Raw genomic sequence first — 18,947 nt, 5'->3', positions numbered from 1 at the left:
GTAACTGCAACATGGAGGAAATAACTGATGATTTTACGTGGGCAACTACAACTGAAACTGTCGTAATAACTACACCATGTTCACGAAAGACCGACTTCAGCCAAGTGTCGGAAGCTAGGACCCATCCATGCCACGTCGGGCCATAAAATGCGCTGCAAGCTGTGAAAAAAACAAAAAAAAAAACAAACAAAGATGGCGGGGAGTGCACCGGAAGCACGGCCTACATCGTATAAACGCCATTCGGTGGGGGTGACGGGAGGGAGCCCGCCCCATCATTCGTCCGTGCGCGCACCCGAGAAACTGTATCATATCCCACGAGGCCATCGGCGGAGCTGAAGGCTTGCGTGGGGCCCACCTGCTCCGGAGCAAAACATCCACGATTTCAATCACAAAGAGGTGGTTATCTCTCCCGGCGCGCACGCAGCAAATACCGCACGCACGCACGCGCGCGCGTAGAGGGAATTATTGTGACGACTTGCGGTCTGGGAAGGTGGTTCGCCGGGGGAGGAGAGAAGCAGTTGGAAGGCAAACAAACTCTGAAGAGGTCGCTCTCGCGATTGTGGCGCGGCGGGCCTCAGGGCTCCGAGGTGTGTGTTAGGGGCTGGAATGAGCTCGGCCCACCCCTTTCCCGTCTCTCGGCCAGGACGCGATCTCGCGGAGAGATATGTTCTTCCCCGGCGCCCCCCCCCCCCCCGGGCGATCTCTGACCTGCCTTCATCCACCGTCGAGGTCCGGGTGTTTGTGCGAGCGACGCAGCTCCCGGCGCAGGTAGGCCCGGGGGGAACAGACGAGACGAATAGAAACGGAATCGAAAGATCGAGATCTTGCGCGCGGGGGAGGTACCGGGAGCTCGGGAAAGGATTGAAGAACGACGACGGAACACCCCCCCCCCCCCCCAATTCCCTTCACAACATTATTTTTTTCTAACCCAATATTCGTGAACTATGTTTGCGCTCCGTGACGAATGGTGGGTCCCGCCGCAACAGAGGCTGGAAACATTTCTGTTTGCGCAGATGCTTACGACGATTCGACGAAAGGTTTCGTGAGGCAAAAATGTAAAACCCCGCCCGTTCCAATTTTTTTTTTTTTTTTTTTTTTTTGGCGGTGGAACATGGGGTATGGAACGCATACTGTATAATTTGTTACTTTTATTTTTATGGAACACAAGTTTTCACGTAAAACTACAGATGTTTGTAAATTTGTATAGTTACATGAAAACAACAGTATATAATAAATTACAAAATGGTGTTCGTAGTAATACTGGGTTAGGATTCTTACCAGGCCATTTATGCTTTGTGTTGTCCTAGTAACTGCAACAGCTAAAAGTTATTTTGTAAACCGTTCCCTAAATAACTTTACAGTATAGACCGTTCAGATTAATAAGCACAATAAAAACAAATCAAGTCCAATTAATGAATATCCAATTATCGTTTCTGTGGTTTTAAAAAAAAGATATAGGTACTTATATGAAACATTAATTAAAAACAAAATTATGCGCCAATGTTCGCAATAAATAATCAGAATTAGCTCGAAAAAACGTAGTCCATACATGCAAAAATAACCAAAGCCATATGTTGTACACAATTACAATATATTTCTAGTAGTATTACAAACTATTACTTGGCAACTGGTTCCCAAAGGAATATTTTGTAAAATTACAAAAAAAAAAAAATTTCTGTGTAGAGTAAGCATGTAGCGAAACACATTTTGTTGGAAATTTCTGTGAAATTTATTGTTTCTCCTCTTATTTGTTCTTTCTGTGAGGTCGTTGTGCATGGACACTGCGTGCAAAGCCACTATATGTTCAGCCGATGGTCTGCGCTACGATTGCGGAACACGCATAGCATTGCGTTCAGTGAAGTGTTTGAGCCGCGGAAAAGGTTTCTAGCGACGTTTTAATAAGAAAGTGGCTGTATTTTGACGACGGCAAATCATTATTCATACCAAATAACAATCGCCAAGAGTGGCCAAGCAACATTTCCGCAATTTTGTGGGTGTTGCAATACGGTGATGATGAGGTAGAAAGTGACTTCAATTACGTCACAGCATGCCGTCTCCTGACATCCCCTTTAACGCCATGGTTCTTTCACGCCTCGCTCTACACCATCGCGTGTAATCAAGCTTACGGGTGAATTTTCGGGAGTTCTGGAACATTTTTGCCATTTGAATTCAAATACGTAAAAAATAATAAAACATAGGATATTACAAACGAATAAAAACCACAGGAATAAATTGAGGAAAACATTTCAACACATATCTAGGAACTAACTGAAAACCTAATTAATTCTGTATCACTCTTTTTTAGGCTAGTTTTTATTAATTTGTTCTTGTTGTTATTTAGTTGTTATTATTGTGTTTTTATTTAGACTTAAACTGGCCAATATAAAATGTTAATTTTAATTAAATTTTTTAAATAATTATTATCGACATTGACTTTTAGCTGTTTTCCTGTAAGTCAGCGGGTAAATGAATGAATAATGGATGGATAATGTTACACACGCATGCGCGTTCGATCCCGAACCACGGAACTGACCTAAGTGTGAGAGCACAAAGTCGGTTTTCCACATGGTTCGTAACCCACTTTAATCCCAGAGGTCTTACTTAGAGCCTACAAGCATAATAGTGCAAAGTATAAAACCTACCTATCCAGCATATACTCAACATTAAAATCATTAAATATAAAAAAGACAAGTGATTGAGATTAATTAATTAATCTTAAAGTGCCCTCGCTAACCTTTATGATTGATTATAAGACATTATGTGTTTTGAAGATATGACACCCTCAAATTTATAAAGTTTTTTTTAACGCATTTAGAACCCTACAAGTTCAGGGAAACTAATTTATTATGCGTAGTTAAAAGGGAGGGATATGAAATTTAAAACGTTATCTTGGTTTCAATGAATTTAGGGCCATTATTTTTAAATATTTTGATATTGCACAATTGGCTTTGTCAAATTTGTTTAGAAGAGCGCATAAAGTTAATTTAAACTGGTTTCTACAAATAGTTTCCTCCGTGAAGTCACTGGGGTTTAGTTTTGAATTAATTTTTGGAAGTGACTGCAACTTTAATAAAAGTTACTATGAATATACATTATTTTATGGTATCAGAAAATTTCTACATGTGTATTTTTCCTTTAACGAAGGTCAATTTGCATAATTACAAGACAAACAATAACTAAAAAGTTTTGAAACTAACCGTCTGTATCTATCTGTCCCAATTAACTGACATTTATAGGCTAACAAACCATCGTACCATTCGCTAGCAAGTTTAAATTATAAACTACATTTTAATAACATAAAATATTTTTGAATGAAAGTTTAATTCAATAATTTGATTATTTCATAATCACAAATTACTTCGTACTGGTACTCACTTATTTCAATGTTTAACTAATTATCACACATCAAAAAACCAGAAAATGTTTGAAAAAAATATGTTCGTTCGGCACCACCGAATTTTTTTTTCCAGGTATTAACTTCAGTTTGTAAAGCTACGTCGTCAAAACAATATTCACTCCCCTTCTTGGATGACAGTTATTCGACCATCTTCGCCCTGGATGATGGGGCTGTGTTTCGTTAGGTACTCCATGAATATTTCGACATCTGTCCTCCCTGAAAAAGAAAATTAATTGTAATACACTGTTAGCAACAGAATAACGACATAAGGCATTATAATATTCATGAGAAAAATCAAAAGGCTATTTATATCAAAAAAATGTTAGTATTATATTACATCTCTTTTTAAAATATTTTTTTATGAAATTTGTGGTAACTATAAAAATGCACGATAAAAATGTGCAATGTATTATCGAAATATGACCAAAACTAACCCATTACCTTGTTTTAAAAGAAACTGTGTTTCATTAAATAAAACATTTTTATTTTTAGATAATATTTTCCCCATGTATTTTAGCTTTACGTTTAGAAGACATATATGTCATTATAATCTGATAATCAAAATACTTTACACAGTATTTGCAATGAAATATTTTCAGGATATTTTGCAAAACAAAATCAAGTTGGCCGAACTAGGAATTGAGTTCAGGTCCTCGCAGACATGCGGTCAATGTTTTACTTTTAACTTACCTCTAAGACTCAAGATCTCACCAAAAAAAACTTGCTTTGTAACTTATCAGCTAAAAGATAAACAAAATAAAATTTATTTTATAATTTTTATAAACGTTTTTGAAAGCAGTCACAAAATTCCAGAACATCCGAAAATTTTGGGATCGCTATCCGACAATTATCCCTGCACAAAATTCACAAAACTGACTAAATTACACAACATTGAAATCAAGTTTAAAATGACATAATATAGGTTCAAGAAGTTTTATGAATTTTTGCCTTCTTAAACGAAAGAAACCACGAAGGAAAAATTCAAAATTCTTCAGATCACTTAGAATGTTATGTGCTTTAAGACTCAGTGTCACCGCTCATGTTTGACATTGGTTATTACATATTTTATATTTATATCCAAATATTTTAAAAAAAATTGTAGAAGTTATAAAGAATACATTAACCAGCTGGAAAAAAAAATTGAACTTCTATTGAGATACCATGACTCCATTGGTCATCAGTAAAAACTTTCCTGAATGTTTACAAGCGGGAAAACGTGTAGACAGAATATGGTGGCAAAATTTGCAACAACAAAAAAGGCTACATATAAATGCTATGAAAACACAGTGAATTAGGCTTACATTAGCTTTAAACCATCGATTTTAATCACGAATCCATCTGCATTACGTCTTATCTTAATACGCCTGAGTTTTTTTCCAAGTGTTTTCTTTCAATCAAGATGGCGATTTGATATGACTATGTTTCTTATGGCTTGTCAGATGATAAAGCGTAAGACAGATGATAACATTGAATTATTTCACTGTCACGGCCGTCGAAAGAAAACAAGGGCCCAGGCTCAAACATATTTGTCAGGTCCCCTCCCCATTACTTTATGTGCAAATTTTAGAACCCCACAATTAAAAAAAAATATATCTAAAGTCTGTAGCTACACGTTACAATGGCCACAAATATAAACATGGTCTGCGCGTATTACATAACTTATAAGGTTTTCCGACAGTTCTATTAGAATAGACTTGTAAATTTTGCAATTATATTAGGAAAAAATCACACATAAAAATTTTCAAAATGCGACATGCCTTGTGGCAGCCATCTTTACGAACGATCCAGAAATTAAGGTCTAGCGTTCTGGCAAAGTATGTGAATTTATGTGCGTGTATATATAAATTGTTATACATCAATATAAGGCAATTTACAGCCACACTTTGTTCCTCTGGGTAGCAGTGATTGGATGAATCTCTGGCCAATCAGACTGAGTCTGCTTAGTATTTGCCGGGACACCAGGCCTTCAATTGTTAATTGTCTTTGAAGATGGCTGAGAGCAAGGCATGCCGAAACGTGGGGCACATAATCATTCAATGTACGTGACCTTAACCCAGAAGCAAAGAAGTGATTAGTAACTGACCACGAAAAAATACTATTTGAGTAACTATTATGTTAATGTTTATAATAAATATGCAACTGTCAAAGAGTGAATGTTGTTTGTAGCGCTTGTCAAAATTTTTCACTTTGGACCGCGGCTGTGTTGTTCTCTACAATGCTGTCCAAAGCCAAGTACACTCTAGCGCTTTATCTACAGCGCTAGAATATTTCACACACCCGCCTCGTTCAGTATATTCCCTGTCAATAGCCACGGGGGAGAAACTCTAATTGCAGAGACTGAGACGTAGTTTTTTGAAGTAGTTTTGGGCCCACTCGCTAGATAGTAGCTTTCATAATGTATAACTGGCACACATATATTGATTGTGAGAAATAATGCATACGCTATTATCAAGCAAACAAAACAGTAAAACGTAATTAACTTTGTTTTGGTAGCCATATATTTTGTGGCGTGACTAAACAGAATTTTGCATCTCCTATTAATTTAGTGTAGATCATTTTTTATTACAACAGCATTAAGTAGAGATACGGAAATTTCGCGCATTCATGAAGTCACAAGCTAGAATGAAAACCCTCACACCCACGTAGTGTTTTCATGATTGGACAGCAGTTATGTGGACACGCCCCTCTAGGGCCACGAACCAACAATGGCCAGCTAGGAGAGAAGTAAGCCAATCATGAAATGTCCTCGTCAAGAAAACTCAACCAATGAATGGGAAAGCAAACATGGGTTGGGCACACCAATGACTTTGAATTTGACCCTGAGGCCAGAACGAATCCGCGAAATTTCCGGGTCAAACGGGTTAACCGCAAAGTTTAAATCTCTGTTACTAAGAAATCAGCCTACAGTTTGTTAAATTAAAATACCAACATTACACTTCGGATTTTAACCCCATGTCCGAATTGTTTTTTTTCCCCCCCCAAGTAGTTATGGGTAGGGACCGGAAAAATTCGCGGGTTCAATGACCTGCAGGATGAACTCCATAGTTTTACGTACACTCGGTCAAATGTCACCCACTCATTGGCTGCTGTCTTGTGAGACGTCACAACCGTAGCAGCCTGTGATTCGATAAAGCTTTGGTCGGGCGTTTCTCATCGGCCCAGAGTCATCCAAGCGAGTTGCTAGCCAATGGCAGAGGCAGCACTGAGGTATAACTAATTATATTTTAGCCTATCGCGAAATGAAGTCGCGAATTTTTCCGGTCTCTAGTTATGGGCCCACCCAACAGATGTCGCGCCAAACACGGTTTCTGTTTCCGCTGTTAGAACCGCCCTTGTTGTACGCCAGTAGCCCTGATCGCCCTCAGGGTCAAATTCAAAGTCATGGGTGTGCCCAACCCATGTTTGCTTTCCCATTCATTGGTTGATTTTCTCGGCGAGGACATATCATGATTAGCTTACTTCTCTCCTAGCTGAGCATTGTTGGTTCACGGCCCTAGAGGGGCGTGTCCAAATAACTGCTGTCCAATTATGAAAACACTACGTGAGTGTGAGGGTTTTCATTCTAGCTCGCGACTTCATGAATGCGCGAAAATTTCCGTATCTCTACGTTAATGCTGTCGTAAGAAAAAAAAGAATGTTCTACGCTAAATTGGTAGGAGATGCAAAATTCTGTTTAGTCACGCCACAAAATATATGGCTACCAAAACTACACTCTAAAAAAAAATTTGTACTTTTACAAGGGAATTTCTTGGAAACCCTGTTGCCAAGGATATTTCTTGCAAAACTACAAGGCAGAGCCTTGCAAAATCGCACATCGTACAAAGCTCTGCCTTGTAGTTTTACAAGAAATATCCTTGGCAGCACGGTTTCCAAGGATTTTTCTTGTAAAATATACAAAAATTTCTTTCAGTGTAAGTTAATTACGTTTCACTGTTTTGTTTGCTCGATAATAATAGCTAGGGATAGGAAAAATTCGCGGGTTCAATTCGCGACAGGCTAAAATACTAATAGTTACACCTCAGTGCTGCCTCTTCTATTTGCTCACAACTCACCTGGATGACTCCGGGCCAATTAGAAACGCCCGAACCAAAGCTTTATCGAATCACAGGCTGCTACGTTGGGACGTCTCACAAGACGGCAGCCCAATGGGTGGATGGCATCTGACCGAGTGTACGTAGAACTACGGAGTTCATCCTGCAGGTAATTGAACCCGCGAATTTTTCCTATCCCTGATGATAGCGTATGCAGCCGCGGGCGCACGCACCGGTGACGTGGTTCCTCATGTTGTCCGGGAAGACGCGGAAGCCGTCGCCGCCGCCGGCGAGGAAGGACGCGATGGCCACGCGGTACCACTTGTCCGGGTCCAGGGCGCGGTACTCGGGCACCAGGCACTCGTCGCACAGCAAGCCCAGCTCCTGCACGCGGCTGCCCACCGGCCGGCTGACGTTGTACGTCACCCGCACACCTGGTCAGTCGCCATCCTCCGTGTGCACATCACTCTTGGTCTCAGATACGAGAGTTGTCAAGAAACTATTCATTCCCCCTTGGTCATCGTTTTACAAACTGTCACTTGGAAAGCAACACGCAGGGGTGTAGCCCGGGGGGGGGGGGGGTGTTTAGGGGTTCAACCCCCCCCCCCCCCTTAGCACCAAATCTTTAATTAATTTCTTATTCATCACTCAATCAAATTTCATATTAAAATTAATAAAATTTCTACCATTACAATATTTAAATTTAAGAACCGAAAACTGCTAAAATATTTTACAACTTAAAACTCCTAATTTTCCCGGGGGAGGACCCCCGGACCCCCCGCTTTAATACGGGGGGGGGGGGAAGCAAGCTTCTTAACACCCCCTCCCCCATACACAAATCCTGGCTACGCCACTGACAACACGTGACGTTCCTCTGCGAACACTGACCACCACGTGAAGTTGTTTACAAACACTGTATGTAGAACAACAATACTACTAGAACTACTTTCTACGAATGCGAAATTTGAGACAAGTTAAGAGGCAAAAGATCAGACATGTACACAGAAAATATTTTTTCTGCAATTTTACAACAGGCTCCTTTGAAAACCAGCTGAAATTCATAAACAGTTAATACTATAAAGTTTCTTCATACCTTAGAAGTTACACTTATATGGAATTACTAAAATAATAATCTGAATCATTTTAAAACACACATTTAAACACTAAATATATGTTTATATTTTTTTTTACTTAAACGACTGCAATCAGTCTGTAAATACTTCCTACGAACAAACCTTAACCTTACTGAGCTGATTCGACATTATTATAATATTATAATTTATTAAAACTTTTTTTTTTTTTACAGAGACGACAATTGAACTACGTCCTTTCAGAATACCAAGCGCGCGCTCAACCTTTGAGCTACTAAGCCTCATGGGAATGTAAGAAGGATAATATGTACTATAATTATTGTAAAGGCAGAATTATTAGGTAGGTACCTATTTTAAAACTTATGGTTACTTTTTACTGTGGTTATTTTAGTGTATACCAAATATATTCCAGGGTAGTTTCATAATCATGGCACACCAATACGTTTGTTATGTCCCAAAATGTTTACGCATGTGACTATATACGGGTTTGCGCTTACTGCACGTGGGTGGGTCCGCCATCTATGCGGCGCATTTGCGTTCATCGACTGCCGTTCCGTTCCGCTCGCGAAACTGCTCCCACCACTCACCGGAGTACTGCAGGAAGCCGTAGCCCGAGAACTGGCGCGCAGTGCTCCGCGGAGCAGCGAGGTTGTTGTCGCCGGAGCTCCAAGGAGAGCTGACCGACTGCTCCAAGGCCTCGAGCAGGTGCTTCCCCTGAAGCTCCATCGTGTCCACCGAGTTGTCGAACGGCTGGGCGGTCACCAGGTCGTTGTACGTTATCTCTTAAACACACACACGCACGCGCACGCAATTTTGACATATTTCCCGAAGTATCGCTCGGCTAAAATTATTTAAATATTTTATAACTTAAATGAACATCCTATCCCCCCCCCCCCCCCCACACACTAACACACGCAATATTTGACTTATTTTCATAAGTATTGCTCGACAAAATTATTTAAATAATTTCTAACTTAAATGAACATCTTATTCCCCTCTCCTTTTCACACACACACACACACCTACACACACACACACACCTACACACACACACACACACACAATATTTGACTTATTTCCAGAAGTATTTCTCGACAAAATTATTTAAATAATTTCTAACTTAAATGAACATCCTATTTCCCCTCCCCCTTTCCCACACACACACACCTACACACACACACACACACACACACACAATATTTGACTTATTTCCAGAAGTATTTATCGACAAAATTATTTAAATAATTTCTGACAAATGAACATCCTATTTACCCCCCGCCCCCGCCCACAAAAAAATTGAAATGATTTGATACTATGCCTACCCAATACATGTACATTTTTTGTCCTTAAACTCCAGTTGGTCTATTAATTGGTGTTATTAAAAAAAACTCTTAGGTATAATAACTCCTAACGTTTGAAATAATTTTCGTACTAAGGGATTTATAGTGACTTTTCGATTTTTTAGTAAACCTTCGCTAATTTTACCCCTTCGGATGGATTTTCTGCATTAACGAACCTTTTTAGAGATTTTTCATAATAATGTATCAGTATGAAAGTTTTATTTTTTCCCCTTCAAAAAACGGTTCGATTATATAGGTTCATTAAGTTTGATTTTACGATGGTTTTGGAGTTGAAATAGTTATGGAATTCGCACAATGGCCTGTAATAGGTTTTTCCTTCGAAATTTACGTAAAATATGATGGTTTGAGGAAGCCACTTTTTGATTCTAAATTATTCTAAAATTCCAAGTGAAAATTGCTTCTGATTTCTGCATACAAGGTTGCAAACAAATACTCAGTCAACATTCTCTCGTATTTGAGAATGTTTGTAATATCTGCATCATAATGATGTAAAAAAAAAATAAATGCTATAGGTATATTGAAAAAAATTCATTACTAATTTAGCTACACAAATGCAGGTACTATGTTGGTATGAAAGAAGAAAAAAATGTTTGAATTTAAAAACTTTCAATTTTAAACTAATAATAAAAGCGTATTAAAAATCTTACTTCCATCATTCGTTTCTACAATCGCTGCCCGAATTCCTCCAGAGTTGAGGATGGCAATGGGCGCGTACGTCCAAGCATTTTCTGGGGCCCTGTTAACATACTGAAAACGTGAGACATTTTAGTATCATTGTTTTTTTTTAAATATATTCCTCCATTCTACTACATATTTTATGTTTCTATATGAATCCCTTTCTGGGAACAAATAATATCGTACAGCGTTACATTTTAAGATACATCACTTAGATTCAGTTATGCTATTAGGAACCACTCACAATTTCCTTAATTTTTAATCATTGTTGAAAAAAGTTCATTTGGAAAATAACCATGCTAAATTTTTTGTCAGCGACACTAGTACAAAGTTGTTTTATTCGCAAGCTTTAGGGAAATGGCTGTAGAAAAAAAAAGTTTTTTTTGTACAGAGAAAGGTCTTTAATGCGGCACGTTGAAGAAAACGGCCAAGCTGGATTAGCTATTTTTCGAGATTATTGAACGTCAACATATTTTTAACAGGAATACCAAGTGTGAATTTTAAAAATTAAAAAAAAGTAACCTTTAAAGCAGTGGAATATATATATATATATATTTTTTTTTGTAAATGGAACAGATATATTAATGTAAAATTACATTTACAAATATTGGTAATTTTTTTACATTTACATGAAAAGAACTGTATCACTACAAAATATTGTTTCCAGTAATGCTGGGTTTGTATTCTTACCTGGGAATTTATGCTTTGTGTTGTTACAGTACCTCCAATAGTTAAAGTTATTTGTAAACCGTTCCCTGGATAGCTTTCCAGTATTAACTGCGCACATAATAAGCATGATACAAAAAAAAGGTTCATTTAATGAACACGCGATTATCTTTTCCGTGGTTTCAAAGTTATGCTTGAATAAAACCTCAATTAAAACTCAAAAATCATGCGCCAATTTTCGTAAAAAATACTCAGTATTATCGCGAAAAACGTATTTCATATTTGTGCAAAAATAACCATAGCCATGTGCTGTACAAAATTACATTATCTTTCTTGTAGTATTTAAACTATTTTTAGCAAATATTTTCCAAAGGAATCTTTTGCAAAAGAATTATGTTTTTCTGTGCAGTAATGCGACCGGACGGTCAAAAGTCGGAATCCACCCGAGAAAATTTGAACTCCAGGTGTTCGATTGCTTGCAAGATTACAGCATGTGCCAAACAATGGAATGCCGGATTATAAAACCTTTCACTGCAGTTGGTCCCTTAGTGAATAACTGTGTCAAATAGCATGTCAGCGTGGAATTCCGTACAGTAAATGCAATAAATAGAGACCGGAAAAATTTGCGCAATCGTTTGAAGATAGCTTGAAATTCGAACTTGCGATCCTTTTTCGACCTTTGCAATTCTTTTGATATTGGTAGAGACCTATATAATTCGCGATTTAAAATCCCTAAAGGATAGACTCCATGATCCTCTATGCACTCGTGCAAAATTACATCTGCTGATTGGTTACCGACTCGTAACACCTGTTGACTGGAATGATCGTGATTCGCTAATTCTTCTGTTAAAGATTTTTCATTGGCCCAGAGTCCTTCAGATAAACTGTGGCCCAATCACTGAAGCAAAATAATGTCAAAAGTATTTGGACTCTATCCTATCGCGAAATGAATCCGCGAATTTTACAGGTCTCTAGCTATTGGTTTAACGGTTTGTCTTGAAGACTCTGAGCCAATAAGATACCAATCAGACAAAGAAGTTTCTTATCACGAGCAACACAGTCTAGACAACTATCGAGTCAGCAGTCAATGAGCAGAGGACATTTGTTTAAGAATGCAGAGGACTGTTGCAGTCTATCCTGGAAGTCACTGAAACCGCGAATTTTTCCAGCGTCTAGCAATAAATAATAGCATTCGTTCATCAGTATTGCAGGTGTTAGGTTTAATGGGTGGGGCACCTCTTCAACCATGGCGTCAGTGAGCATGCTTCCTAGGTTGCACTCCCCTATAGAGCAGGATCGGCCGAGAAGCACCTTCGTAGATCCGACTTGCGTGTCTCCGATAGCTTTCACTTCGTTTCGGTAAGGTTCCATCGCTGCCAGTACTTCAGGGTCTGCAACATGAATTCACTCCGTGGCTTCCAAGTCAAGAAGAATTGCGCAAGGCAATAAAGCATTACTAATGCAAATTTGCAAAGTAAATAGAACAAGTAATTTTTGTGATATCCTCCATCTATTTAGAAGCGAAAATTCTCTGTCCGCAGTAAAGATTTAGATTCTCAGGCCAAATCGATGAACGTTATTTAACTATACTTACGTTAAATCTAGGACAAAATTGTACTATCATAAAAATAATGCATGAAGTATTTAGTTTTATCATTATTTGAACTGTAGTACAACAGATTTCAAAGAAACTGATTTGCCAATCAACACAAAAAATAAATAAGACATACTAGGCAAATGGTAAAATTGAAACCATATAGCACTACTGTGACATTTTTGAAACTAGTATTTGTATGCCTTAAATTGTTTGCATATTATTCAATACTCTTGACATTAAATTTATATTAGAGAAAAAAATACAAAATAATCAATATTTTTTGACAACAGACTGGTACAATACGTTTAATAGGTTGAACAGCAAAATAATTAAAATTTTTAATTAATTTTTACAACTAATTAAGTTAATTTTAAGAAAATCAAAGAATCTCTTTATTCACAAGCATTGCAAATATTTTACATGTTTAAAATTTTTTTTGTGTTTATTCGCGGGAGACCAAGTAAAAGAATACTTATAAACTCCAACATATTCATGACGACATTCTCACCAAAAATTCAGTTCCGCAATTTAAAATAAAATGGTTTTATCATCAGACTCGTGCGCTCAATATGCGGACATTTTTTGCTCCGGCATGTATGAAACATATGAGCCAATATTTGTTAGAAAAGAATACTGAATTAATTATTCACAAAATTTCAAATAAAAAGCTATTTTTTAGTTTTGGACTCATGTCATTCAAACGTAAACACTAAAATGTTATCAACGTTGTATATGCTCAGTAATGTTAGGACACACATAATCAAACGATTAATGTTAGTGCTATAAATGTAGTAAAAATTACAAAATTATTTAAAATGTTACGAACATTAAGCAAATCATGATTCTAATAATTCGGAAATGAGAAATTCTTCGTTTAGCGTTTCTTGGAAACCTAATATTTATTTAAGAGAAAATGTATATATAAAACAAAATTAGACTTATGCCATTGCTGGTTTACAATGGATGTCATAGCATTGGATGGTCTAGGTCTCTAGGACATCCAGTGTAAACAAGCAATAACTTATGTCCATAAAATGGTTTTAAATAAATCTTCTCCACTGCACGAATCGAGCGAAGAATGTAAAGGATATTTATGTTGGTGAATGGCACAAGACGATAAAAGTCATTGCTCATATTAGATGCCGTTAAATACAAACCGCACTGGCTCACGGTTTCCAGGTAGGTATCTATATTGTCGCGACGAAATTTTTCTCTCTTGGTGCCACGGTAATTTAGTTATTTCATTTTGCTTAGGTATGTTTCCTTTCGAGAGCATGTTGAGTTAACCGTCTCCGAGAATTTTAGATTATGCTGAGGTGAGTGCCAGGTTTAGGTTGGATTTTCGGGAACAGGTAGCATGACCAACTAGTGGTTGTCTTGTCAGCTGACTGCGCAGTTAGCGTCACTCTATGAAATTACGGTCCACTGCTGACCTGGTTTCCCGCTCAGCTGAGTTTGCTTTCTGCGCACCGCGCACCGCGCAGGCTGCCTTCGGCCGGTAGGTGTCGCAACCTGCCGGGCGAACGTTGAACTGCGTCGGTCGTTGGAGGGACATACAATGCTTGGTTGCGCCGGGATTGTAAGTTTATTTTCTCAGAATCTTGTTGTAGTTTCGTGAATTTTACAGCTAAGTAAGCTCTGTAACTTTTTATTTTAGCACGTCGCGAGTGGGGCGGGGTTTTTTACCTGCAAACCCACTCCGACTGCGTGTTGCCGGTAGAAGACGATGTCCGTTTGCCTGTAGCGTGAGACGTTTAGGGAAGTAAGAGAAAATTGAAGCTAAGTTAGGTAAATTATTATGACAATGGTTTTCTTAACAGTTTTATTACAAACAAACGTGTAAGTTTTCATATCCTCTAATTGAGGCGTAGCTACAGGTCTGATTTTCTGAAACTGAGGGACTTCTAAAAATCAATCTTATAAAAGGAAGTTTATTTATTTATTTGTGGAACTATTTATTTAACTATATTATTTATACTTTTTGAGTCAATATTTATTTATGTACGTATTTTTGTAAAAGCAAGTCACTGTTACCCGCTACTGTTGTCAATTTTTTTAACAAACTGTTAAGTGTGTTGATAATAATTTAAGGTGTTTTTATTTCAAATGTTTAAAGTAAAAGCTTCCTGTATAGGAGGCCGACTTCTTACTTTCCAGGTCCTGAGTTACCACTTATCAGCTCTACCTAAAGACACTATCCTAACTTTGACTGAAATTTTGTACCTTTATTTTTGTTTATTTATATTTCAGCGCTGATACTACGCACCCCTGTTTCAAGTGGTTGGAGACGCCACTTACAAGAAGTCGTTCGGTAGAATGTACATTTGTTATGCCTAGATAAATTAATTTTATATAATTACTAGCTACAGTACCCGGCGTTGCCCGGGCTGAACACAGGATGAGGGGGACCTTTTTCGAAATGAGATGTAGTAAGTAATCGTCTTCTTAATTTGAATGTCAAGTGTGCAAAATACTTATCATATCCCGACAGACGTTGTTCTGCCAGTGAATAGTTATTTATCAATATATATCTAAAAATTGGTGGTCTGTATGTAATCTAGACTATATAAAGCACTATAGAAAAAAGTTGAAAAATAAAGATTACTAATATTGAAAAGATTCCATTATCTAGCTAATGCTCGGCATGCATTTCAATGCCTCATTCAGTTTTGTTTTGTAATATGTTTGAAGTAGTTACACATATACAAATCATCTATCCACCCCTCTATAAATATATCTATGGATCTCTATCTACATCTATATATCTATGTATCTCTCTATCTCTATTTATCTCTCGAAAGAGAACAGATATTCAATATTTAGAAAATTTTCGAAATTTTGGGGCTTTGTCCCTAGAGGAGGGGGTATGTTGAGGACCCTGAATGGCTCGGAAACACTCAAAATCTAAAGAGAATAGATTTTAGAAATTTCAAAATTTGGGAGCTTTGACTCCTTGTGGGGGGAGGTTAGTTTGAGGACCCCGAATGGCTAGGAAACACTCCATCTAAAAAAAAAGTATATATTTAAAAAAAAAAAATTTGAAATCGTTAGAAATTTTGGGGTTTGGCATTTTCCTCCCCCCCTCCCCCCCTTTCACCCAATTTTGATGGAGAAGACATCTTTGGGTAAATTTTCCACCATGCCCCGGACACTTTAGTTCATAATGACTTAATTATAATACAATTTCCTCCAATTTTTCGAAATTTTGGGGCTTTCACTTTTGAGGAAGGGGGGGGGGGGGGGTGGAGGTTCAGGACCTCGAATGGTTCGGAACACTCCATTTCAAAAGAATAGATATTTGATATTCCTGAAATTCTCAAAATTTTGGGCCTTTGTCCTCAGAGGGTTGGGGGGGGGGGGGGGGGTTCGAGGACCCTGAATGGCTCGAAATCACTTAAAATTGAAAGAGAAAGATTTTTAAAATTTTTTAAACTTTCGAAATTTTGGGGCCTTGACCTCTGAAGGGTGATGTTGAGGACCCCAATTGGCTCGGAAACACTCCAAATCGAAAGAAGAGATATAAAGGAATATAAGAATGTAGGCATTTACTGTACTCCTATCTACCATAATAACAATATTGACAAATAGAAAGACTTATTACCTACCTATGAATAATTTTCTAAATAAATTAATAAATAACTCTATGTTTAAGAATTTACGTACATACATAATATTAAACTTCAAACTATATACACAAAAAAAAAACAACTAAGGATGTTTGTGAAACTATTTTGTATTTAAGTCATAATGTTTAAAACATTTGTAGGATTTGTGTATATGTAAAACTGTGGTGGCCATATTCCGCTTATCCAAAGGAGTATAGAAATTAATAGAGATTTCACTCCCTGTACACACCACAAATCTTTGAATTAAGTATAAAAAAAACATAGTCCAAAATGAAACAAAAAATATAAATAACAACCAATTGGACAAAAAAATTTGTACTACTCGAATGACAATGTTAACATCCACCTGAAATTTAATAGAAGTAGGTAGGTAAGAATATATATAAGAAATTAAATGAAATTAAAACATACATAAATAAAATTATCTCATGCTCAACCAAACATAATGTTTAATATGAAATAAAGGAAGAAGGCTTTTACACATAACTACTCTAATTAATAAAAAAATCAACCTCCCTGAAATAGTAAAATTCAAATATTTCAACAATATATTACATAATTGACAAATATTTCTGGTCTTCGGTCTCGGCAGCCCTAAGAGACGCTTGACGCTCAGCAGATAAATTATAAACACTAAACCAAACTCCTTGCAAACAAATAGGTACGTACTGTAAAAAAATAACAATATTGACAAATAGAAAAAAATAGTAGGCCCTACCAACCTATGAAAAAATTTCGAAGAAATTTATAAGTTTAAGTTTATAAGTTTAAGAATTTATGTACCTACATAATATTAAACTTGATACTATCCACACAATAAAAACCTAAGAATGAAACTAATTTCTTTTATTTGTCATAATACCTAAAAAAAAGTATGTTTCCAAAATGAAACAGAAAGTATAAATAATGACCAATTTGAAAAAAAAATTCTACTTCTCGAATGACATTGAAAAGATGCACGTGAAATTTAAAAGAATTTTGGGTGCCCTGGGTAGGGAGAAAATATATATAGAAGAATTTAAATAAAAAAACATATATAAAATAATTTACCTTGCGATCAACCAAACAGAATGTAACAATAGAAAATTACGTAATTTTAGAGGTATTTACAAAATTCCGATGGAACAGTACATAAAAATGAGCCTATGTCACTCTCCAGCCCATAAATTATCTCTATGCAAAATTTCATGGCGTAGCATACAAACACTCGCTTTTATAATATTAGTTAGGATGTGTAAACTATAAAACATTTAATAAAAAAACTAACAGTGACATCTACTGGTGTATTGAGGTACTACAATGCAGAGCTTTTTTTAATTTTTCTTACTCTACTCAATTCCTTACAATAGCAAAACGTAACGGCTTGAAAGCTATTGCTCGGCAGACATAGAGGAATGACACTAACAATTTGTACATCTATTGACACACATTAAATAAAATTAAGATATATTTTTTTAACCCGTTTAAAGATTATTTTTTTAGACAAAAGAGTAACGATTAATAAAAAAACTAACAGTGACATCTACTGGTGTATTGAGGTACTACGACGCAGAGCTTTAATTTTTCTTACTCTCTACTCAATTCCTTACAATAGCAAAACGTAACATAATGGCTTGAAAGCTATTGCTCGGCAGACATAGAGGAATGACACTAACAATTTGTATATCTATGACACACATTAAATAAAATTAAGATATATTTTTTTAACCCGTTTAAAGATTATTTTTTTTCGACAAAAGATAGCCTATGTCCATCCCCAGGATATAATCTATCTGGGTCATTCCATGTAATAGGGCAAATATATATTGTGAGACAGTTGTAAAAAAAAATTTTTTGAAAATGGTTTTTATTTAGTCAAAGTGAACCAGAAGACCTCAGTAACTGACTACTTATATGGGCAGTGAACAATATTGAATTTCAACACATTTATAAAATAAAATATTTCTCTCTGATGTGAGGGAATGATGGGTGAGGGAATGACGTGTGAGGGAATGATAAATGTAGAATGAGGGAATGATTCGGTTCTGATATTCTGGTTTCCTTGGCAACATGTTTGTTTCTTAACCAAAGTTACATAATTTTCAATTGAATAATGTACAACTTTCAATATTAAAATACTAATTTAAGCATAATCAGTTGCTAAAACAGCATTTAATCAGTCTCGTGAGTTTGCTATGCCAAGTTTAAATTACAATTTGAATCTAGTTTTACAAACTACGTACACTATATTTATCTTACCACAAATTACAAGGTAACAAACAGACAGACAGACAGACAGACAGACAGACAGAGTTACTTTCGCATTTATAATATTAAGTATTGATTTTCGTGTTTGGTCGTAATCAGGTATGTTTCAGAGTATGAGCAGTGTTGAAGAGAACTGGCTGCATTGCGATCACAGTCTTAATACTTTAAGCTGTTAGTAATACTTAAGTTAAATTTATGATGATGTGAAAATTTTTTGGTATCGGAATGTATCAGATTTATTTTCCGGTGAGGGAAG

The 18,947-nt window shown here is 36.6% G+C and overlaps 1 protein-coding gene across 3 annotated transcripts in view; it reads right to left on the bottom strand.

Moving 5' to 3' along the window:
• Positions 1–3,304: 3,304 nt before the first annotated feature.
• LOC134542840 (apyrase) overlaps positions 3,305–18,947 on the bottom strand; it is a 40,763-nt gene continuing 25,120 nt past the window's right edge. Inside the window, exons 6-10 of one of the 3 annotated variants that reach the window (XM_063387404.1) lie at positions 12,458–12,612; positions 10,528–10,627; positions 9,107–9,301; positions 7,662–7,862; positions 3,305–3,613 (exon numbers count right to left, since the gene is read on the bottom strand). In XM_063387404.1, coding sequence (XP_063243474.1) covers positions 3,513–3,613; positions 7,662–7,862; positions 9,107–9,301; positions 10,528–10,627; positions 12,458–12,612 — 752 coding nt within the window. In that variant the 3' untranslated portion in view covers positions 3,305–3,512. The remainder of the gene's footprint in view (positions 3,614–7,661; positions 7,863–9,106; positions 9,302–10,527; positions 10,628–12,457; positions 12,613–18,947) is intronic. The other 2 variants (XM_063387405.1, XM_063387406.1) reach the window with 2 other exon arrangements.

Source organism: Bacillus rossius, assembly GCF_032445375.1.
Source record: "Bacillus rossius redtenbacheri isolate Brsri chromosome 9 unlocalized genomic scaffold, Brsri_v3 Brsri_v3_scf9_2, whole genome shotgun sequence".
NCBI classification, from domain to species: domain Eukaryota; kingdom Metazoa; phylum Arthropoda; class Insecta; order Phasmatodea; family Bacillidae; genus Bacillus; species Bacillus rossius.
The sequence above is the reverse complement of the archived record's forward strand: the minus strand, read 5'-3'. Positions and strand labels throughout refer to the sequence as shown.